We start from the raw sequence: 18,513 nt of genomic DNA on the forward strand, positions 1-18,513 counted from the left end.
TCGTTACTTTTTTTTTAATCCAAGTAAGGGAAGATGCAGGAAACGTACCTTTCTTAAAAGTTACAACAGCTTAAAAGAAGCAATATATTTGTCCCACGTTTAAGAGTTAACATACTTTTTTTTTTAATCAAATCCAGTCCAAGTCTATTTTTAGAAAGCACTGTAGTATAGTAGAAAGTGTAAGAGCACAGAATACTGTCATTTGCCTGTCAAATTTTTGATCTAGTAATTTATTCTCTATATTTATAAAATCTACCATGTGGAAAGTTTTCTCATTAATATGATTCAGATAATACAATGAACTAATGGTTCTATGAAGGCAGAAAAGATGTTACTACTAAACATTTTTAACCATTTTCTACTAATATTATTTGTATAAATGAGTATTGACATTAAGTATATATGAGGGTCATTTCGTCTCTGAATGAAATGGCTAATTAAGGAATATGTCAGCATGTCAAGTATGTATTATTTGATATCCTGCACCCATGAAGATGACAACAAATGTATAACTTAGTAGATGAATCTTATAGAAATCTCTGCGGCACCAAGAGATTAGATGGGCTTGCCCAGGATCTTCCGGGTTGTGGCAGGTAGTATTTTAACTCAGGTAGGATTACTGATTCCAATATCTTGCGATCTATCTAATATACTATATTGCTCCTCCATTTATAGAAATCAAATTGATTTAAATTAACTGTAATTGTAACTAACAGAATTTAAACATCTCCAGGGACAATGGCAGGAGAGAAAAGAGGACTGATTCTTAGAAAAGTTATAGAAGAGGCAAATTCACTGAAATTCTCAAAATCTTATCCATCCTTTAAAGCCCACTTTCATGCCACCTCCTCCAATAATCTTCCCTCAATCATTTCTTTTCTAGAAATTAAACTCCAAAAAATAAGAGTTTGAAAGGTCCTAAATTTGTACTGTTAGACTTTTTTCTTTCTATTTTTATGGGGGTGGAGGAATATTTGAAATAATTTTAGTTTTTCAGGTGAAAAGGGATGAAGAATCATCTTCCAACCACAAACAAGTAGTTCACAAATTTATATCTTAAAATTCTTAATTCAATCTAACAAATATTTATTAAGTATCTTCTATAAGCAAGTTATCATGCAAGAGCTGAAGATGAAAAATAATGTAATCCTTGTCTCTAATAACTTGTTCAATCAGTCATAAGATCTACAGGAAATAGCTTTAAGACAAAAGAGTTTCATTCAAAGGACATGTAACCTATGCTTATTATTTTCTAGTGACTTTGTTGCCTTCCTAACAACTTTCATCCCAACTTTTCCTAACAAATTCGCTTTAGAATGAAAATAAGTTGTGAAGGATAATAGCTTCATTCTTTGTATTTGTCAGTAAGTCAATAAACATTTATTAAATGCCTACCAACTGTCAGGCACTGTGCTAAGTATTAGAGACACAAAAAAGATATTTAAAAAAGACACTTTTATCTTTAGCATCTAGCAAAGTGTCTGGGAAATAGTGATAGCTTAATAAATATTTTTGATTCATTAATTCATAGTACCTTGTGAATCTCTCACTTATGATCAATCATCAGTTTTGATTCATGGATTTAGAGTAAGTATAAACCTTAGAGGTCATCTTAAACCAACCTTCCTTTTACAAATGAGGAGACCAATGCCCAGAGCAATGCCTTTGGTCACAGAGGTTTCTAATCCAGGCCTTATGACCCCAAATCATCCATGCCACCACATAGTGCTGCTTCTCATTTTATATGCACAACAATTAATCAACAAACATGTTCATTCTTATGCCAAGCATCTATGGAAGAAGCTGGAGAGGCAAATGCCTAATTTCTTCTAATAGCTAAAATTATTTGATTTTTAGGCAATTTACTTTCCTATCAAATAGCATTTCATTTACTTATACATATATTTATTTAGACCTATCTCTTATTCTCCTTACTAGTTTCAGAACTCTTATGTAATAAACTTCATTGTTTGGAATATACCTTTTTCATAACAAAAATCAGTGAGCTAGGGAATATGATCAACATTTTTTTTTTGCAGATGAGTAAACTGAGACAGGTTAAAAAATTTGTCTATAGTCAGACAATTGGTAAGTGCTAGAGTTTGATCTCTTTGAACTCCCAACTGAGGTTATTTTTATATCACACTAGATGGTAAGGACCAAGGTATTCATTTTTGTGGCTCTCCCAGTACTAAGCATAGTGTGTTGCACACATAGTTGTTGGTGAATGAATCAATGAATGGGCAAGTAGAGTACATATATTCTAAGCTCCTTATAGGAAATCTTCTAGGAGACTAATTCTGCCCCTTTGACTTTAAACAAATCAAACTTCTTTGAGCTCAGTTTCTTTTCTATGAAGTACGGATAATAATACCTGCCCTCTTCCTATTTTATTTTATCAAGTTGTAGTGATGATCAAAACAACAAAAAATACAAGGGACAAATAGGTGGGTCAGCAGATTGAGAGTCAGGCCTAGAGACTAGAGGTCCTAGGTTCATATCTGACCTCAAGTACTTCTTGGGTAAATCATTAACCCCAATTGCCTGGTCCTGGCCACTCTTCTGCCTTAGAATGGCTATTTAGTATTAATTTTAAGACAGAAGATAGGGGTTTTAAAAAATCCAATAAGATAGAAATGAAATTGATTCAAACTGCAAGTATCATACAAATCTTAGCTTTGATCATCATGATGATCCTTAGTCACTATTATTCAGAATTAAAACTGTTAATAACAGTTTAAGTTAAATGATTATAATGATCCATAATCCTTATACTTCAAGAATCATTCTCCAAAAAAGTAGTAAAGGAAGGTACAAGTATTGATCTATTGTTTGAAAAGTAACCATAACTTGGTCCTTTTGAAAGAATTGTCTCTTGGGGAGGTGCTGAAAGAAAAGGAAATCCATAGCATAATCCCAAAGCAGACAACATACTAAACCAGATGCATCAGTCACCATCCTACAGTCTTCAAACCAGTCAGCAAGATTTTCCTCAGAAACAGAAATCATTGTTTTCCCCTACAACTTAAGAAAAAGTTCTAAACTATTCTGCCAGTGTTGGAATCCTTTTAAATGCTACTTTCATGGCATTACAGTCATACATTAGTTGGATACCAGAAAAAGTCATGAAAGCACAAAATGTTTTTTTTAAACCTTTCAAATGCATTTGTAATGGGCAATGAACAAAGCTAAAAGAAAAATAATATCCCCCTTATTATTTTCTCTTCAACAAGAATGCAATTACATTTTCTTTTTAAAGAAAACACAACTCTAAAATAACCCTTACAAATAGGGAGGTATTAGTTCTCTGTTACAATAAAATTGGTCTTAAAAAGAAAAAACAGGCAAATTCAGCCAAAGCACCTCTAGAAAATGACAACTTACATTTATATAGTGTTTAAGAATTTATAAGAGTATTTTTACTTCAATAACCCTGTAAAGTCAGCTTAGGCAGTCCTTATCATCAACACCCTACTCCCACCCTCTGATCTTTTTTACAGTTTGGAAAACTGTGCTTCACAGAAGATAAGTAACTTGTCCAAGATCACAAATCTCCTAAGTAGTACTGTTCAAATTGGTCTTCTGACTTTGTCTTCTCCTCTTTCCACTATATCCTACTTTTCTTTCCCTGGAAAATATAAGCAGGCATTTTTGATGACCAAGTATGATTACAAACTTCTGAAGGGCAGATGCCCCATCTAATTTAGACATTTATCTCCCCCAATGCCAAGCAAAATATAGAATAAGTAATTTGAATGACTTCCCTCTGTTGATTATTTCCAATTTATCCTATATATAGCTTGTTTGTACATAGTTGTTCACCTGTTCTCCCCCTCCCCCCCACAGTAAATTCTGAGATTCTTTAGGACAGGAATTGTCTTTTACCTTTCTTTGTATCTATCCCTAGACTAACCTAATAAATGTTTGCTAAATAAATGAACAGTAATATTAATGTTGATTTCAGCAATAGTACTGAAATAGAAATAGTAATGAAGAGATTCTTTATGTACGAGATTATACCATTAACTCATTGATTTGGTACATTTGTCGTATTACCTGTTATATTAATGGCTTTTTACTGATTCATCCATAATCTCTTGCCCTTTCAAGAGTGAACATTGATGAAACAGATAACTGACAAAGATTAGAAGTCCTGTCTACATGGGGATATTAGAAACCAAAAAATAGGTCATTTGTATATAGTACATTTGTATATAGTGTATATAGTATTACAAAGTATTTTTATCTATTATCTCATTTGTGCCTGATATCAACACTGTGAGATAGATTTACCCAATTTTGTTAATCCCATTTTACAGGACAAGAAACTGAATCTCAGAAAGATAAAAAGAAATTTCCCCAGAGCTCAGAGCCAGTTTAATGGAAAAGCCTTATTCAAGCTCAAGTCTCTTCATTTGCAGTCCAAGCCTTTTTTCTATAGTGTATACCAGGATGTCTTTTCACTGTAGGCACCAGGCAACTGCCTGCTGAATGAATCTTGAATCAGTCCTGCCTTCGAAGTTCTGAATGATTTCTGTGGGCAATCCCTGCTTACACAGAGAAGGAAGGTGACCTCTTTATTACTGTAAAATTATTCAGTCCACAGGAAATCAGAAAACATTTTGGGGGTGGGGGTGGGGAGAGTCAGTATGCTTTACTCACCATCAGAGGAACTCCTCTTGGAAAGGATCAGACAGACCGTGAAAGTGAGCAACTGCCACCTGGTTCCTAGCAGTCCCTCCAAGAAACCAGGTGGCTTTTGCTTAGCTCTTAGTCTTGTTTAAAAATCATTTTTGGCAAGCCACAGGAAAATTATATACCACACAGCAAGCTATGCAAAAAAGAGATACCTTTCTCTCTAAGAGATCCATATGATTGGTAGCTTCAGAATTGTAAAGCTACAGTTATAAGAATGTTACTTATCATGTAGTCTAACCCTCCTCCCCCCCCCCCATTTTATAGGAGAAGAAACTGAGGTCTGGCAAAGTAACTAACTTGTGTCTAAAGTCACAAAGCTAGTTAAAGGAAAATTCAGAGATGTAACTCTGGTCTCTGATATGTCAGTCCCATGCTCTTTCTCACTCTGCTAACTGGTGGAGCTTAACCAGAATTTCTTAGCTTAAAAAATATAACTCATTTTTCATCATGAATAACTTTTTTAAATTGAACCCAAAAGACAGAATCATATTATACTCAAATATGTAACTTGATTCCTAGCTTTCATATTTTTCCAATTTTAAACAATTCAAATTTATGACAAAACTGACAATTTTTACATAAAGATTAATAATCGCTTAAACATGATAGGATGTTCTATTGCCCGGGTAAGAGAATTTACACTTCCAATCCATTTTGAAATATATCTACTTATACACATACAAACACTATTTATTACAAAAGAATATTGAAAATATAAATTATATTTGTGAAGTGTTAACAGGGATATATAAGAAGGCATAAATATTTTCTGTGTAGACACACATGAATCCCTAGGGATTAAAAATTTTTTAAGTCCCATAGAAGTATTAGATTTTCACAGCTAGCAAAGACTGAACTCTTTGGATTTTAAAAGACTGATTTATTTCAATTAGTGATGAAACTGAATGACAACTAGACCAACAATTATAAAATTCTGTTAACTACAAACTATTCTTCCTTGAGGTTCATAAGAACTACTGAAAACACACATTTATCAAGGGTAAAAGGGAGGAGGAGGAGAAGCCTTGAAGCACTAAGAGCCACAAATAGTCCTCTCCATGGTGAAGAAAGAAACTCTGCATGCTGGAGTATCCTAGCAAATTTTTCTCTGCACTCCAAAAAATCCTAACAGATGGATGGTGAACAACTAAGCAACCACAAGCCAAATGCTTGAAAAATAATTTTTAAAATATTATTAGCCCTCAAAGGTTTGCAGTATAAATGACAAAGGGAAGCAATAATTCTGGCAAGAAACACATCTTTTCACTCTCCCCTTTCCTCTGCCACCTTTCTCCCCTCATATAAGTAACCCCCAATCCCAACTATCATCACACAAATCTTAGTAGTTTCCTGCAGTTTGAAATACTTGGCTGATAATATCTGTTTGCCACTCCAGGAAACCCCAGGGTAGTTTATAAGACCCTGCCCATAGCTGTAAAAGAAAGAAGAGTAGGATAGCTAATCGATACTAGCAACCCAGCTGTGACCTGGCACATAAAGAAATAAAGAAAATGAATCCCATCGATAATCTCTATAATTTAACACTTGGAAGAAAGCAACATCTGGGATCAACTCCAAATGGGACAGGGTTGCCCTGAATGGGTCTTGGCTTCTTGCACTAATTGTTAAATCCAGAGCAACAAGATGATACTGAGATGATATTCTTTTTCCTCAGGCTCAGAAACAAAGACAACTCTTTAGGCTTTTACCTAAACATGGAAAAATATAAAAGCGACCAAGGAAAAGGAGAAAGCAGGAAGGAATGACAGTCAAGCACACTCAAAACACATCTTCAAGAAACTATTGTCTTGCTAACCACTCAACACAGCAAAATGCAAAATGAAGGCTTTTAATAGGTCAAGCAAAAGATGGGATGACTTTGTTTAATCACTTCACAAAGTCAGTTCAGAAGGCTCCAAGGTCCTTCCCCCCAAGCAAAATTGGGGGGAAGAGAGGAACCCCAGTGAAAATGACTTCCACAAACAACACTTTGATCTTTGTTAATTGCAGGAAACGAATGAGTGGGGAAGAAAGCAGATTTTCCACAGTATCCACATCTACCAAGATCTGCCCTTTTCAAAAGCACTGCCTAGCGGCAGGAGATGGCAGATAAGAAATAAGGGAATACTAGAAAAATTCTATAGAGGTCCTGATCTCAGTGAGCCCTTCAGGGTCCTTGTTGGCCCATTTTTATTTCAGGACCTTCACTGCAAGCCCCATTTATTAAAAAAAAAAAAAAGCCCAGGCAAACCCATTAAACCTGGAGGGGGGAGGGGAAGAGAAAAAGAACCCAGCTTAATTCAAACAAGAACGGGAACTCTAGTCCGTATTAAGTGGGAGGAGGGAAAGGAAGGGAGAATCCAGTGTTCATCAGTCAACATTAATGTCCTTTGTTGTTCACCTTTGCATAGAGGAGAGAGTGTTACACTGTTTTCCTTTTTCTCAAAACGCCAAAGTCAGACAGGTCCTTCCTTAAAACGTGCCCTCCTGCCTCGGTCTGACCCACGGATATCCCCAGCGCACTCCCCAGAATTGAAAATGCACTTTCCAGTTGTTTCTCACCTCATCAAAAAACCCCATCCCACTCCCTGCTCCCCGCAATGAACCCCATGATCGGACCGGACGCAGAAGCCAGAAGTAAAAACATAACCCAAGTCCTCATTTCTTTTCAAAAAAGGGAACGGAACAATTTAACTGAAATTCACAGAGAAACTCTGCCACCCCCAAAAACATTCAATAAAAAATGGGGGGGGGGGTAGGGAGAAGGGCGTTAGGGAAGGAAATAGAGCGGTCTCAGTCTCCTGTCAGAATTGCTCCTTTGTAGATTATTGCACATTTTGCACTCTGGGGATGTAGATATGAGCCAGAAGGAAGGGTTTGTCTTCCCCTTCTGGTTTTGTTGGTTTCGGGTTTTTTTCCTCCCTTTCCTCTCTCTGTCCCCAACAGTCCTCCCGGGAAATCACTGCAGCTGATTGTCGTTTCGGATCCTAGGGTTAGAGGAGGGGGGAGGAAGGACAGAAGATAGGTCTAGGAAAGGGGCTCGCCTTTTCCCTTCCAACTTGACACACACATGCACCCATCTCCTCTTCCAAACTCCAAAGACGGAGATAAGAGTAGGCACCGCAGAACTGAGGGATCTGTTCCCTTTGCATCGACCCGCTGATAGCTAGCCAGCGGATCTGGAAGGGGAGGGTGGTGAAAGGAGGGGGAAGGTGCGTGGGGTTTTGCTGGGGCGGGCGCGAGCCCCCAATCCAGCGAGTTGGGGGGCGGGGATGAGTGTCTCTCTCCCCGATTTGAGAAGATCTGCATAGCATCGTACTCGGGCTAAATAAGGAAGCAAAACGGGGGGGGGGGGGGGGGGGCGCTATATTATACCATAACTATCCATTTCCTAAATATAGGGGGCAAATTACAAGAGCAGAAAAGAGGAGAAAAAGGAAAATTGCAAGCACAGGAGACAGAATAAAAGTTCTCCCGTAGGAAGACTCACCTACGCCGTATTTCTCATGTTCTGTAGGTATCCACATGGCTAAAGGAAGATTCCTCTCTATTTCTCTCTTTTTTTTTCTTCCCACACCTCCTATCAGGAGCTCAAAACAATAAACCAGAAGCCCGAGTAGCAGCAGTGGCAGCAAGCGATAGGACTAAAGCAGCTCCGTGCTCTCAGTCCTTTAGCTAAAAGGAGAAGGGTCAGGACTGGAGCCTGACCAAGCGCTGACACCGCGCGGACGATGCTGCTGCTGACTGATGCTTAGGCAGCTACGGCTAGTGAAGCTGAGGCTGCTGCCACGGCTAAAGCTGCTGCCGCTGCTGACCCTCTTCACAGCTTCCTCAGATGCGCTCCCGGGGATTCAGACGCGCAGGCATTGTTCTGATTCACTGAACTAAGCGAACACGCCGGGGCACTCTCCGGCGCACCGCCCCCACCTCCTTCCTCCACCCCACTCCTCCCTCTCCCCTCCTCTGCGCCCCCAGATGTATGATGGGGATTGTAGTTCTCCGCTTTACTCCAGCGAAGAGACTGGGCTTTCTCGCGATTGAGGAGGGGCTTATGGAGGTCCCTCCCACTTTCCTGGTTCGGTGCTATTGAATAAGAGCTGTTTGTGGCTACGTCTGGGAGTGGAGGGAAGGCTGAATTTGAGGTGTGTTTAGATGTAAACTAGTTCCTGGGTTCCTATTAGAATAGACCCCCCCCCCCCATTCGTCCTCCCAAATACCCAGAGGAATGGCTTCTTCGGGGACTGAGGGGGCTGAAACTGGAGAAGATGGTGTTGGCAGCAGCAGCAGCAAATTCAGTAATACAGGTGAGTTCGGTGGCGGCCTTGCGGCACAGCCCTTGAAGCCAAAGGCCTCGGTTTTCTTTTCTGCCTTGAACTCCAGTTGCCCCTACTGCAACCCCAGCCCTAAAGTGAAACTGACTTCCAGAAAGAGCTTGCCAGAGCCTTAAAGCCTGATCTCCCTGCAGCCACGTGTGTCCTGGGAATGGCGCTGTGAACCCAGGGAGGGCTGGAGGCGGAGACGCATATTTGGCAGTTGTTTGCCTATGAGTGGGTGGAGAAAGAAGGAGGAAATGCCACCTCCCCTCCCCGGGCTGTTAGGGAACCCTCTCTAGGCTCTTCCCTTCCGGTTTTCAAGTAGCGCCCATCCTGCACCTCTTGCCCATTCAGTTACTTTGGGTTGGTTAGGATTGAGGTTGGAGCGTGTGTATTTTTGACATTGGATATTTAGCAAGTCTCTCCACCTCCCTTTCCTCAGCCTCGACTAGTTTTGTGCTATGTTTGGCATTAAAAAACTTGCTTTGTTTACGCCTTGCGTCTTCCAAGTACGAAATGTTCGTTCCAGGATGTTTGTGTAGCGATCTCTTGCAGATTTCTTACGCAGTGAGGGAAGTCTATGTCTCTCTAACGAGCTCTCTGGGTTCTCTGCCTAAGGACCCTTGAAAATGGAATATCCCTGCTGGGAGTCTTCTCAGAGATGAGTCCTTAAAGAAAGGGAAGAGAAACTGACAACTTTCATCCTTAGCTTCAGAAACGATTCAGAGGGCTTAGGACTTTGCGGTGACGCCGTTCTGTGTTGTGTTTTGGTAATGGACAGTTACTTTTGACTGTGCGTGGCTTTGGAGTCCCTGGAGGACTTGCATATCATGTCAGTAAAAAAAAACCTAAACTAAATCAGAGCCCTCTGGATGAGAAACTTAATTTGGGGGGAAGAGCCCTCTGATGAGTCTTTTCTGGGACAGTAGGTATAGAATTATAAGGAAGAAACTCTTTTAATCAGATTACCTTATTTTACTGGTCAAGAAACAAACAAAAAAGTTAAATCACTTGCCCAAGGTTACATAAGTTTTGTTTAGTCGTTTTCAGTTGTACCCAACTCCTCCTAACCCCTTTTGAGGGTTTTCTTGGGAGAGATGCTGGAATGGTTTGCCATTTCCTTCTGCAGCTCATTGTACAGATGAAGAAACTAAAGCAAACAAGTTAGTTGAGTGACTTGCCCAGGATCACACAGCTAGTAAATGTCTGAGACTGAATTTGAATTCGATTTTTCCTGACTCCAGGCCAGGAAAAACCTTTTAGCCTTCTGCTAGAAGTCCCAAGATTGCTTTCCTACAAGCTATATTCTTCTTCCTTTCCCCTGGACAAAAAGATACTTTGCCTCAGGGCAAAGAATTCAGAAAACTGTAATAATACCTTGAAAGTTGCCATTTAGGGAGAACAGGGGGGAGAGAAAGTTGTTTTTGCTTTGGCTCAGGTTTGATGCATAGATTTTTTTGCTTTCACAGTTAATAACCTTGTGGTCAAAAATTGAGTTAGCTCATCTCATCACCACCAAGTTAAAGTGCTGTTACCAACCACTTCTATTATCAAAATTCCCTAACCCTGAAATTATTTTTTAAAACTACCTCTGGCAATGCTATATATCTTCAACTAGACTGCTGAGTCAAATATTTATCTTCCTCCACATCCTAGACACTTAATTATTGAGCTATTTGGTATTCATTTTGGTGGACCGAGTGCTTGACCCAACTCTCATTTGGGGCTAACATATAATTAATGTTCTCCAGATTGCTGGCATCCAAAGAAGGCTATTTAGGACCCAGAGATGTCACATTTGGAACTGACAAGCTGGCTGTTGAAGAGAAAATGATACTTAAACTTTCACATTTGTTCAGCAAGAGGTTCTTAATATGTACATGAGCAGAAGGAAAAAGCTTACTAGAAAGCCAGTTCTCAGTTACTCCTAAAATCAGGGGTTTGTCTGTGTGTGTGTGTGTGTGTGTGTGTGTGTGTGTGTGTGTGTGTGTGTGTGTGTTAAAGCCATTAGTAGTCCAACTTTGGAAATCCCAGAAATCAGTATCGAAGGCAACAAGTATAATCTAATGTAGGACTACAAAAAGATGGACTTCAAACCGTTCCCAGAAGACAGTTTACAGAATTCCAGGAAAAGCCATCTTGGAAGAGGCAAACCCAATTGCTTCTCTGAGAGTGGGAAGGAAGGGATATTATTTAGAAGAGCCCAGGAATGGATAGAATGCTGACTTGGAATCAGGAAGACCTGAAAGGCATTCATTCTGTGACCTTAACTGGTCACTTAACCTCTTCACCACAGTTTTTTCATCTATAAAATGGGAATAATAATTACCACCTTAAAGGCTATTGTGGGGTCAAATGTGTGTGAAACATAACACAAACCTTATTACTGCATATATTTAACTTATTTATAGTAGTTGATATCATGAAAGCCACACATTTAACATTCTACTCCATACTCCCCTTTAGTAACTCATTCATATCATTACATAAATTTCTTCATAGTATACTTCAAAACTATAAATCGCTATAAAATTTAAAGGAGTATTTTATCAAGTACATTTCTATTTTTCATCAGTGAAAACCCAGGCTAATAAATCATGTATGGTGTTTATTGCCTGCTGCATATTTTAGTATTCCTATTAACTTGATCCCAAACCACCTCCTTTAAGGGGTGCCTTCAAATTCTAACGATAGCATGCCATAATGGAAAGAATTCTGAATTTTGGCGTTAGAAAACCTGGGTGGAATTTTGGCTCTACCTCTTACTAACTTAATGACCTCAGGTAACTTAGTAAACATTTATTAAGCATCTACAGTGTGCTCAACAAGAGCTGCTAGATGTAGAATCAGGAAGACTTGAGCTCAAATCTGTCCTCAGACACTAGCTGTATGATCCTGAGCAAGACCCTGTTGGCCTCAGTTCTTCATCTGTAAAATGAGCTGGAGAAGATGGCGACCCAAGAAAACTCCAAAAGCAGTCATAAATGGTCAGATACAACAATAGGAGCTTCTACCAGAAGTTCAGCATCAAGAGTCAGACAGAACGGAGCAAACACTGAGGAAAACTAGCAAAAACAGCAGACAATTACCATTGGACTTCTTGCACCTTCCCCCAGCTTCCAGCTATACCTGAGTATTCATTGTGCAAAGCACAGAGGACCAGGTGCTTCTCCCCAGCTCTTTTGCAGGACAGGACCCCAGTTTTCCAAGTTCTTCCCCTACGTTGGGTCCTAACACCTATTACAGGTTCTGGTAGTGGGGTAGTTCTCTCCAGTCCTTTGAGAAGTCTAATGAAATCTCCTGAACAGAAACTACCAGGATCCCAGAAATTTTTCACATCACCATCTATTCTTTCAGGTAGAATTTGTACAATAAAGTTTAGTTCTACACATGCCTACCCATGTTGGGTGCTTTTCACCTTGAGTCATTTTCAGTTGTGCCCAACTCTTTTTGACCCCATTTGGGGATTTTCTTGACAAGGATACTAAAATGGTTTGCCAAGTCCTTCTCCAGGCCATTTTACAGATGAGGAAACTGAGGCAAAAAGAATTATACACTTGTCCAGGGTCACATAGCTAGTTTCTGAGTTCACATTTGAACCCAGATCTTCCTGACTCCAGACCCAAAATTCTAACCACTGAGCCACCTATCTGCCCAAGTTAGGAACCATAACTGACCTAAATAATTTCTGAGATCTAAATTCCATAAATACTTTTTTTTTAACTTTTACCTTCTTTCCCATTAACAACTCTAAGACAGAAGGGCCATCGTCCACAACTAGGAAGTATGTGAAGCTATACTAGAATCCAAGCCTGGTGCCCTATCCACTGTGCCACCTCACTGCCTCCCTCTCAAAGGGCTTAGTGAACCCAGGATGGGGTGATGGACACACAGGCATATTAATAATCATGAAAAAATGAATGAGCCACTGTAAAGCCTTGACAAGGTGCCACAAAAATAGGGTGATCATTCTTATGATGGGGAGGTCAGGGAAGATGCCTTAGGTCATAACGATGCTGCTGGCTGACACTAATATAGCCCTTGAAGCTTTGCAAAGGTTCATTCCCAACCAATCTTGCAACAAACTCGTCAGGCAGGTATTGTTCTTCCCATTTTGGAAATGAGGAAACAAGTTTAGCAAGATTGACTTGCCCAGGGTCACACAGCTAGTGACTCAGGTGTAGATATTTTCTGATCCCAATTCAGCACTTATTGGGTAATGGAAATGGTACAGGTAGGACTTGAAAAGGGCAGAAGCACCCTTGGGTTTTTTTAGTTGCTCCCTCAGCTCCTAGCACGGTGCCTGACACATAGCAAGCTATTTATAACTGCATGTTGATTGATTGAAGTCAGAAGACTTATCTTCTAGTCCAGCTTTTCTCACTTACATGCTAGCTATGTGTTCCTGGCAAGTCCATTTCCTTCTCAGAGTGCAGGTTTCTTCATCTGTGAAATAAGGTTAGAGGAATGATATCTGATGTCTTTGCCAACTCTAACATTGTGTGCTTGATTACTGAGTGAGATCATAGCAGCTCCTCAGTATCCCCTCTCTGTGATACGGATAACATCCAAGAAAGCATGATTTCAAATCCAGCTTGGAGCACTAGATTGTAAGGGAAGGAAGAGATGTCATTACTAGTACCAGCTTTACTACCAGGCAACTCTGATTTCATCTTCATTGTTGCCTCAGTTTCTCCTTTTGCAATTATAGGATAACACCACTTGCTTTCCTTATCCATCTCATGGGAATACGGCCATGGAGCCCAAAAAAGATTAGAGGTCTCCAGAGTAAGAACATTATTCGTCCTATATATTATTATGATTCTTATCTGGCTGACATGTAAGAAGAAAGTCGCCTTATTCTGTCTCTTAGAGAACACAGAACTATGCTGACATTGTCAGTAAAGAAAATGCCCCAAACTTCAAAAAGCCTCCTAAAGGCGTTACAACACCAGCAGTGTCAATTAATAACATCTAGACTTGTTGTCTTGCCACCTTCTTCCTCAGACCTGCAGACAGCAAGCTTTTCAAGAAAACCAGAAAAACAAGATTATAGGCATGGATGAGGCAAAACAAGTTGGTATAGTAACTCAGGAGAAAGAACACGAATTTATATTTTGGTATTCTAGTTAAATGGAGATAAATTTTAAGGAAAGTAGGACTTTACTCTACCTCAGTGAATTAGCCTTGTAAAAGAATACTTTTAAAGGAGATCTCTCCAGTATGCAGTCTGTGGCTACATCCCGGTGCACTTGCCCTTGTATTCCCTATGTCGTCATTGTTGGGGCTGTTATCCAGATGGGCTGAGACTTGGGTAGCTGTAGGTATGTTTTTCTAACTATCTGTGGAGCAACAGCTATCAGCAAGATATGTGTTGTAGAGCTGTAGAAGGAAGCCAAATATATACCTTTAATGCTTCTCTGCTTCAGGGAACTGGAGGGAGGCAGCAAAAAAGGAAATCAGCTTTCCCTTCTTAAAAAGTGTGTCCAGCCACCTGCATTTCTTGGTTCTGAAAAGTAATCCTGGAAAAGGTTGGGAATGTGATGGTCATTATGATTTCTGTTACTAGTATGTACGTTCCTGAAGTTTCCAGACTGAAAGAGAAAAATATCAGTGGGCTCTGAAAATGGTCTTCCCCAAATTCTTTCTCCTGATGTCCCTCACTAACTGCTAGGTCTCCAAGAATTGAGATGGGAATGAAAGACAAAAAGAAGCATATTTTCCTCCTCTACTCAAAATACTGGAGCCAAGCTGAAAGAATACCTTTACAGAGAGGGTCACACACAGAGAGAATAGCATTTGATAGATAGATAGATAGATAGATAGATAGATAGATAGATAGATAGATAGATAGATAGATAGATAGATAGATGAGAAAGAATAGTATGTATATGTGAGAGAAAAGTATGGAGAGAATAATATATATGAGAGGAAATAGTATAATATATTTGAGAGTCAAAGAGAGTATAGTATATATGAGAAAGAATAGTATAATATATATATGAGAGAATAATATAGTATATATATATATAGTGTAAAGATAGCTTTTGGCACTTAAATAATTAGTGGCATTTGGATAGGCTCTAACTCAAAACATATTAATTACCAAATTCCTAACAATCTTATTCTAAATCCCCCCCCCCAAAAAAAAACTTACTTATAGAAAAGCTGACCACTTCTTAGTAAACAACTTTTAGCTACTTGTATTTTCAGTTGAGCTAGAACCAATTATCTTAGTGGGTTCAAATCTAACCTCACTTCCTAGGCACTTCCTAGTGTGACCCTGGACAAGCCATTTAACCCTGTTTTCTTCAGTTTCCTCATCTATAAAATAAGCTGGAGAAGGAAATGGCAAACTACTCTAGTATCTTTGCAAAAAAAAAAAACCCAAGGGGGAGTCATGGAAGTACTGAAGGCTATACTTGTGAGCTAGATATTGTGCTAAACACTGGGAAAACAATACAAAGAGGGGGGAAAGATTGTTCTTGCCCTTTAGGAGCTCATATTCGAAGAAGAGAAGAGAGCACATTGAAGGTAACTGGGGAAAGTCAAAGAAGTGAGGACCATGAAGGTTCAAGGCTGAAAGCTAGCTGAGGCATTTTCTCAAAATGGAGGCTCTTAGAAAACTCACCAGTCAGAGGAGGGTGAGTGGGTGGTTGTTCACTGGTTTCCAAGGATGGAAGGATATTCAGGGTGGTAAGAAGATATTAAAATTTTCCCAAATGTGAACTTCTCAGCTATTTTAAGTAGTATGGGTATTGGCCAACCCCAGGCAGAAGTGAGAATTAGATGAAGTTTGTCTTTAGCACTTCCCTACCCCTCAGATCAAAGTCTTTTTACTTTAGCTCGGTTCTCCTGTGGTCACCTCCTTTTCCTCTCCCTACTTGTCTGTGTCCAAGATCTAATTTTAGAGATATAATCCATGTATGTGAATCCAGTTAAGAGGGAGATTATGGTCTACTTCTATACCAGGGGTGATTGACCAATACAGGATAGTTCTGACTATAAGTTCATGTTGAACTCGTAGCCCTAATTTGCCTACACTGTGAGTCCATCATCAGAGCCTGAGAAATTTACCGGTAATTATGGCCAGTGTTGTCCTTTAGTTTTTCATTGTGCAGAAATGACCACTGTAAGAATGGGTTTCTGCTGTGTTTCTCAGTAAATGAATTGTGTTGAACTTCCTATGATATTCTGGAGGGGAAGGAGAAGGTTAATTTTTTTTTCCATATCTCCCCTTTTATGCTAAGGAATTGCTCCCATTGAGTAAGAAGGTGAGAGAGCTCTCTTCTTAGTTCACACAGTTTTGGCAAAATCTGGTGACATCTCAAAACACGATTTAGCAAGTGCAACAATCTTCTAAGTATACCAATCCAGCAGGCATCTAAGAATGAGCAGGAAATTATAAAATGAACAAACTCTCATCCTGCTGGTAGAGTCCATAAGTGTCTGTGCTTAGTTTTGCATTTAGACTTTTACCACAAAATGATGGGTTATTTTATGCTGCAGATACTATATCAGACACTGTAAACCAAGCTAGCCTGAAATGAATGAGTACTTGAGGCTCAGAATACTGACTGCTTCCTCTCCAACAGTGAAATGTGCTCTCCTTTGTAGATGAAGATGACACCACCAACCCATAATCAGTAGGTCATGGACTTCAGATGTTTTTGTCCCCAGCAGTGATGATACATTTGGCTGATGAGTTCATCCACTCCATCACCCCATTCACTCATACACTCTTATCTGATCCACTTTAGAATGAGGGGATACATTTGAAAACTTGCTCTTGAGGCTACTCTGTTACCATGAAACAGTAAAGTTGACTGGCCCACCCAGGTTCAAACTTCTCTTCTGTGAGATCCTTGAGAGCAGAAAATGGTTTTTCTTTCTTTGTATCCCCAACTCCCAGCCCACAGCCCAGTGCTTGGCACACATGCTCGATAAAGCCTTTCCACTTGATGGTGGCTCAAGAGTGACTTAAATGCATGAAATGACATTCAGGAGAAATAAGCTGCTAGTGGGTTAACCCCAAAGGATGAACTTAAATCAGTCAACCAGTATCTACTGAATTCCTAGTGTTATATTTAATGTATGGGACACAAAAGTAACAAGAAGTCATGGGCTCTGTCCACAGAGCTTACAATCTTCCTGAAGGGACAAGACATATTTGTGTTGCCTGTGATACTCGTATAATGGGTATTGTAAAGTATATGTAGCTACTAGGAAGAAGACAAATGTAATTCTGTAATGTATAGCAATAAGGATTTAGCTCTAAGTTATATCATTCAGTGTGGCACAGAGGAGAAAAAACTCACCTCAGAATCTGAAAAAAAGACTTGAATTCATGTCCTGCCTGTGATGCACCTTGACTTTGTGACCAACTGTGAGCAAGAAACTAGTCTATCACTGTACCCCGGCAACTCTCTAAGCCTGTCCTTTACACAGAAGGTATCTGCTTTGTTAGAAAGAATTTTCTTTTGGAGGAGTCCCTCTCCTCATGAAATTACAAAGTCCCAACACTGAAAAAAATCTATAGTCACCAATTGCTTGGAGAACTAGACAGGCTTAATCTTTTAATTATGTTCAGTTTTACATTGAAGAAAAGCTCCATGTTCAGCCTCATGCTTTCTCCAACCTTGATTTTTAATTTTTCTGCAATGAAAGATGAGTCACCTTGTAATTACAGGGACCGCACCTGTTATAAATTATTTTGAGTGTGTTTATCAAAATATGCATAGATGTTTAATTTCTAAGACTGAACTGGTTGTTGCATATTTAACACAATGATCTATTAAGCAACATGTTGGTATTCAACAGTAATAGCCAATTAAAAAAGAAAATATCTTGTACTCACTGATTGTGATTACATCTATAAACCAATTAATAGAAGGAATCCTTTGAGCAATAATATAACATCAATCAGACTTCTTACTGAAAAACACCATAACAAAAAACCTTCAAAATGGCTAGAGGGGAGGACAAGGGGGGAGGGGGGAAAAAGGAAGAGACAGGGTAATTCTTCTAATCTGGCTTTCCATAAAATTTAATTACTTAACCTTTGGGGAAAACCCATTATTAGAAGATGATGTGCTTTCAGTTTTATTTTTAATAGCAGCCTCTCTTACTCTCTAACATGGTGCCATGTTGGTACACTAAACTGGGAATTATGAGACTTGGGTTCTAGTCCAGTCTAAAGCTGTTGTGACCACTGATAAGCCCAGTAACAATTCTAGACTGGTTTTCTTCTCTTTAAAATGCAGAAGTTGTACTTGATGATTCTTGGTAGGAAGGGTCCTTCTGACTCTAAAACTATCATACATTCTCACCCACTCATGTTCTCATAGCTCAGTTTCTATCAACTTCCCATTTTGATCACAGATCATAGAGTTAGAGATATAAGGGATAGCAGAGGTCATTGAAGCCCAAACTCTTGTTTTACAGATGAGGAAACTAAGACTGAGAGAAAATAAGTGACTTGCCTAGGGTCACATAAATAGTA

The 18,513-nt window shown here is 39.3% G+C and overlaps 2 protein-coding genes across 10 annotated transcripts in view; one reads left to right on the forward strand and one right to left on the reverse strand.

The window, feature by feature from the left end:
• DOCK4 (dedicator of cytokinesis 4) overlaps window positions 1–8,677 on the reverse strand; it is a 553,335-nt gene extending 544,658 nt beyond the window's left edge. For 5 of the 8 annotated variants that reach the window (XM_056799555.1, XM_056799553.1, XM_056799552.1 and 2 more), the window contains exon 1: window positions 8,189–8,635. In XM_056799555.1, the coding sequence (XP_056655533.1) occupies window positions 8,189–8,225 (37 nt within the window). In that variant the 5' untranslated portion in view covers window positions 8,226–8,635. Of the gene's footprint in view, window positions 1–8,188 lie in introns of all 8 variants that reach the window. The other 3 variants (XM_056799554.1, XM_001366207.5, XM_007504147.3) reach the window with 2 other exon arrangements.
• The window catches only part of ZNF277 (zinc finger protein 277), a 170,846-nt gene continuing 160,606 nt past the window's right edge, over window positions 8,274–18,513 (forward strand). The window contains exon 1 of one of the 2 annotated variants that reach the window (XM_001366319.5): window positions 8,274–9,002. In XM_001366319.5, coding sequence (XP_001366356.2) covers window positions 8,924–9,002 — 79 coding nt within the window. In that variant the 5' untranslated portion in view covers window positions 8,274–8,923. The remainder of the gene's footprint in view (window positions 9,003–18,513) is intronic. The other variant, XM_056799557.1, reaches the window with a different exon arrangement.

This window comes from Monodelphis domestica, chromosome 5 (genome assembly GCF_027887165.1).
Source record: "Monodelphis domestica isolate mMonDom1 chromosome 5, mMonDom1.pri, whole genome shotgun sequence".
Taxonomy (NCBI): domain Eukaryota; kingdom Metazoa; phylum Chordata; class Mammalia; order Didelphimorphia; family Didelphidae; genus Monodelphis; species Monodelphis domestica.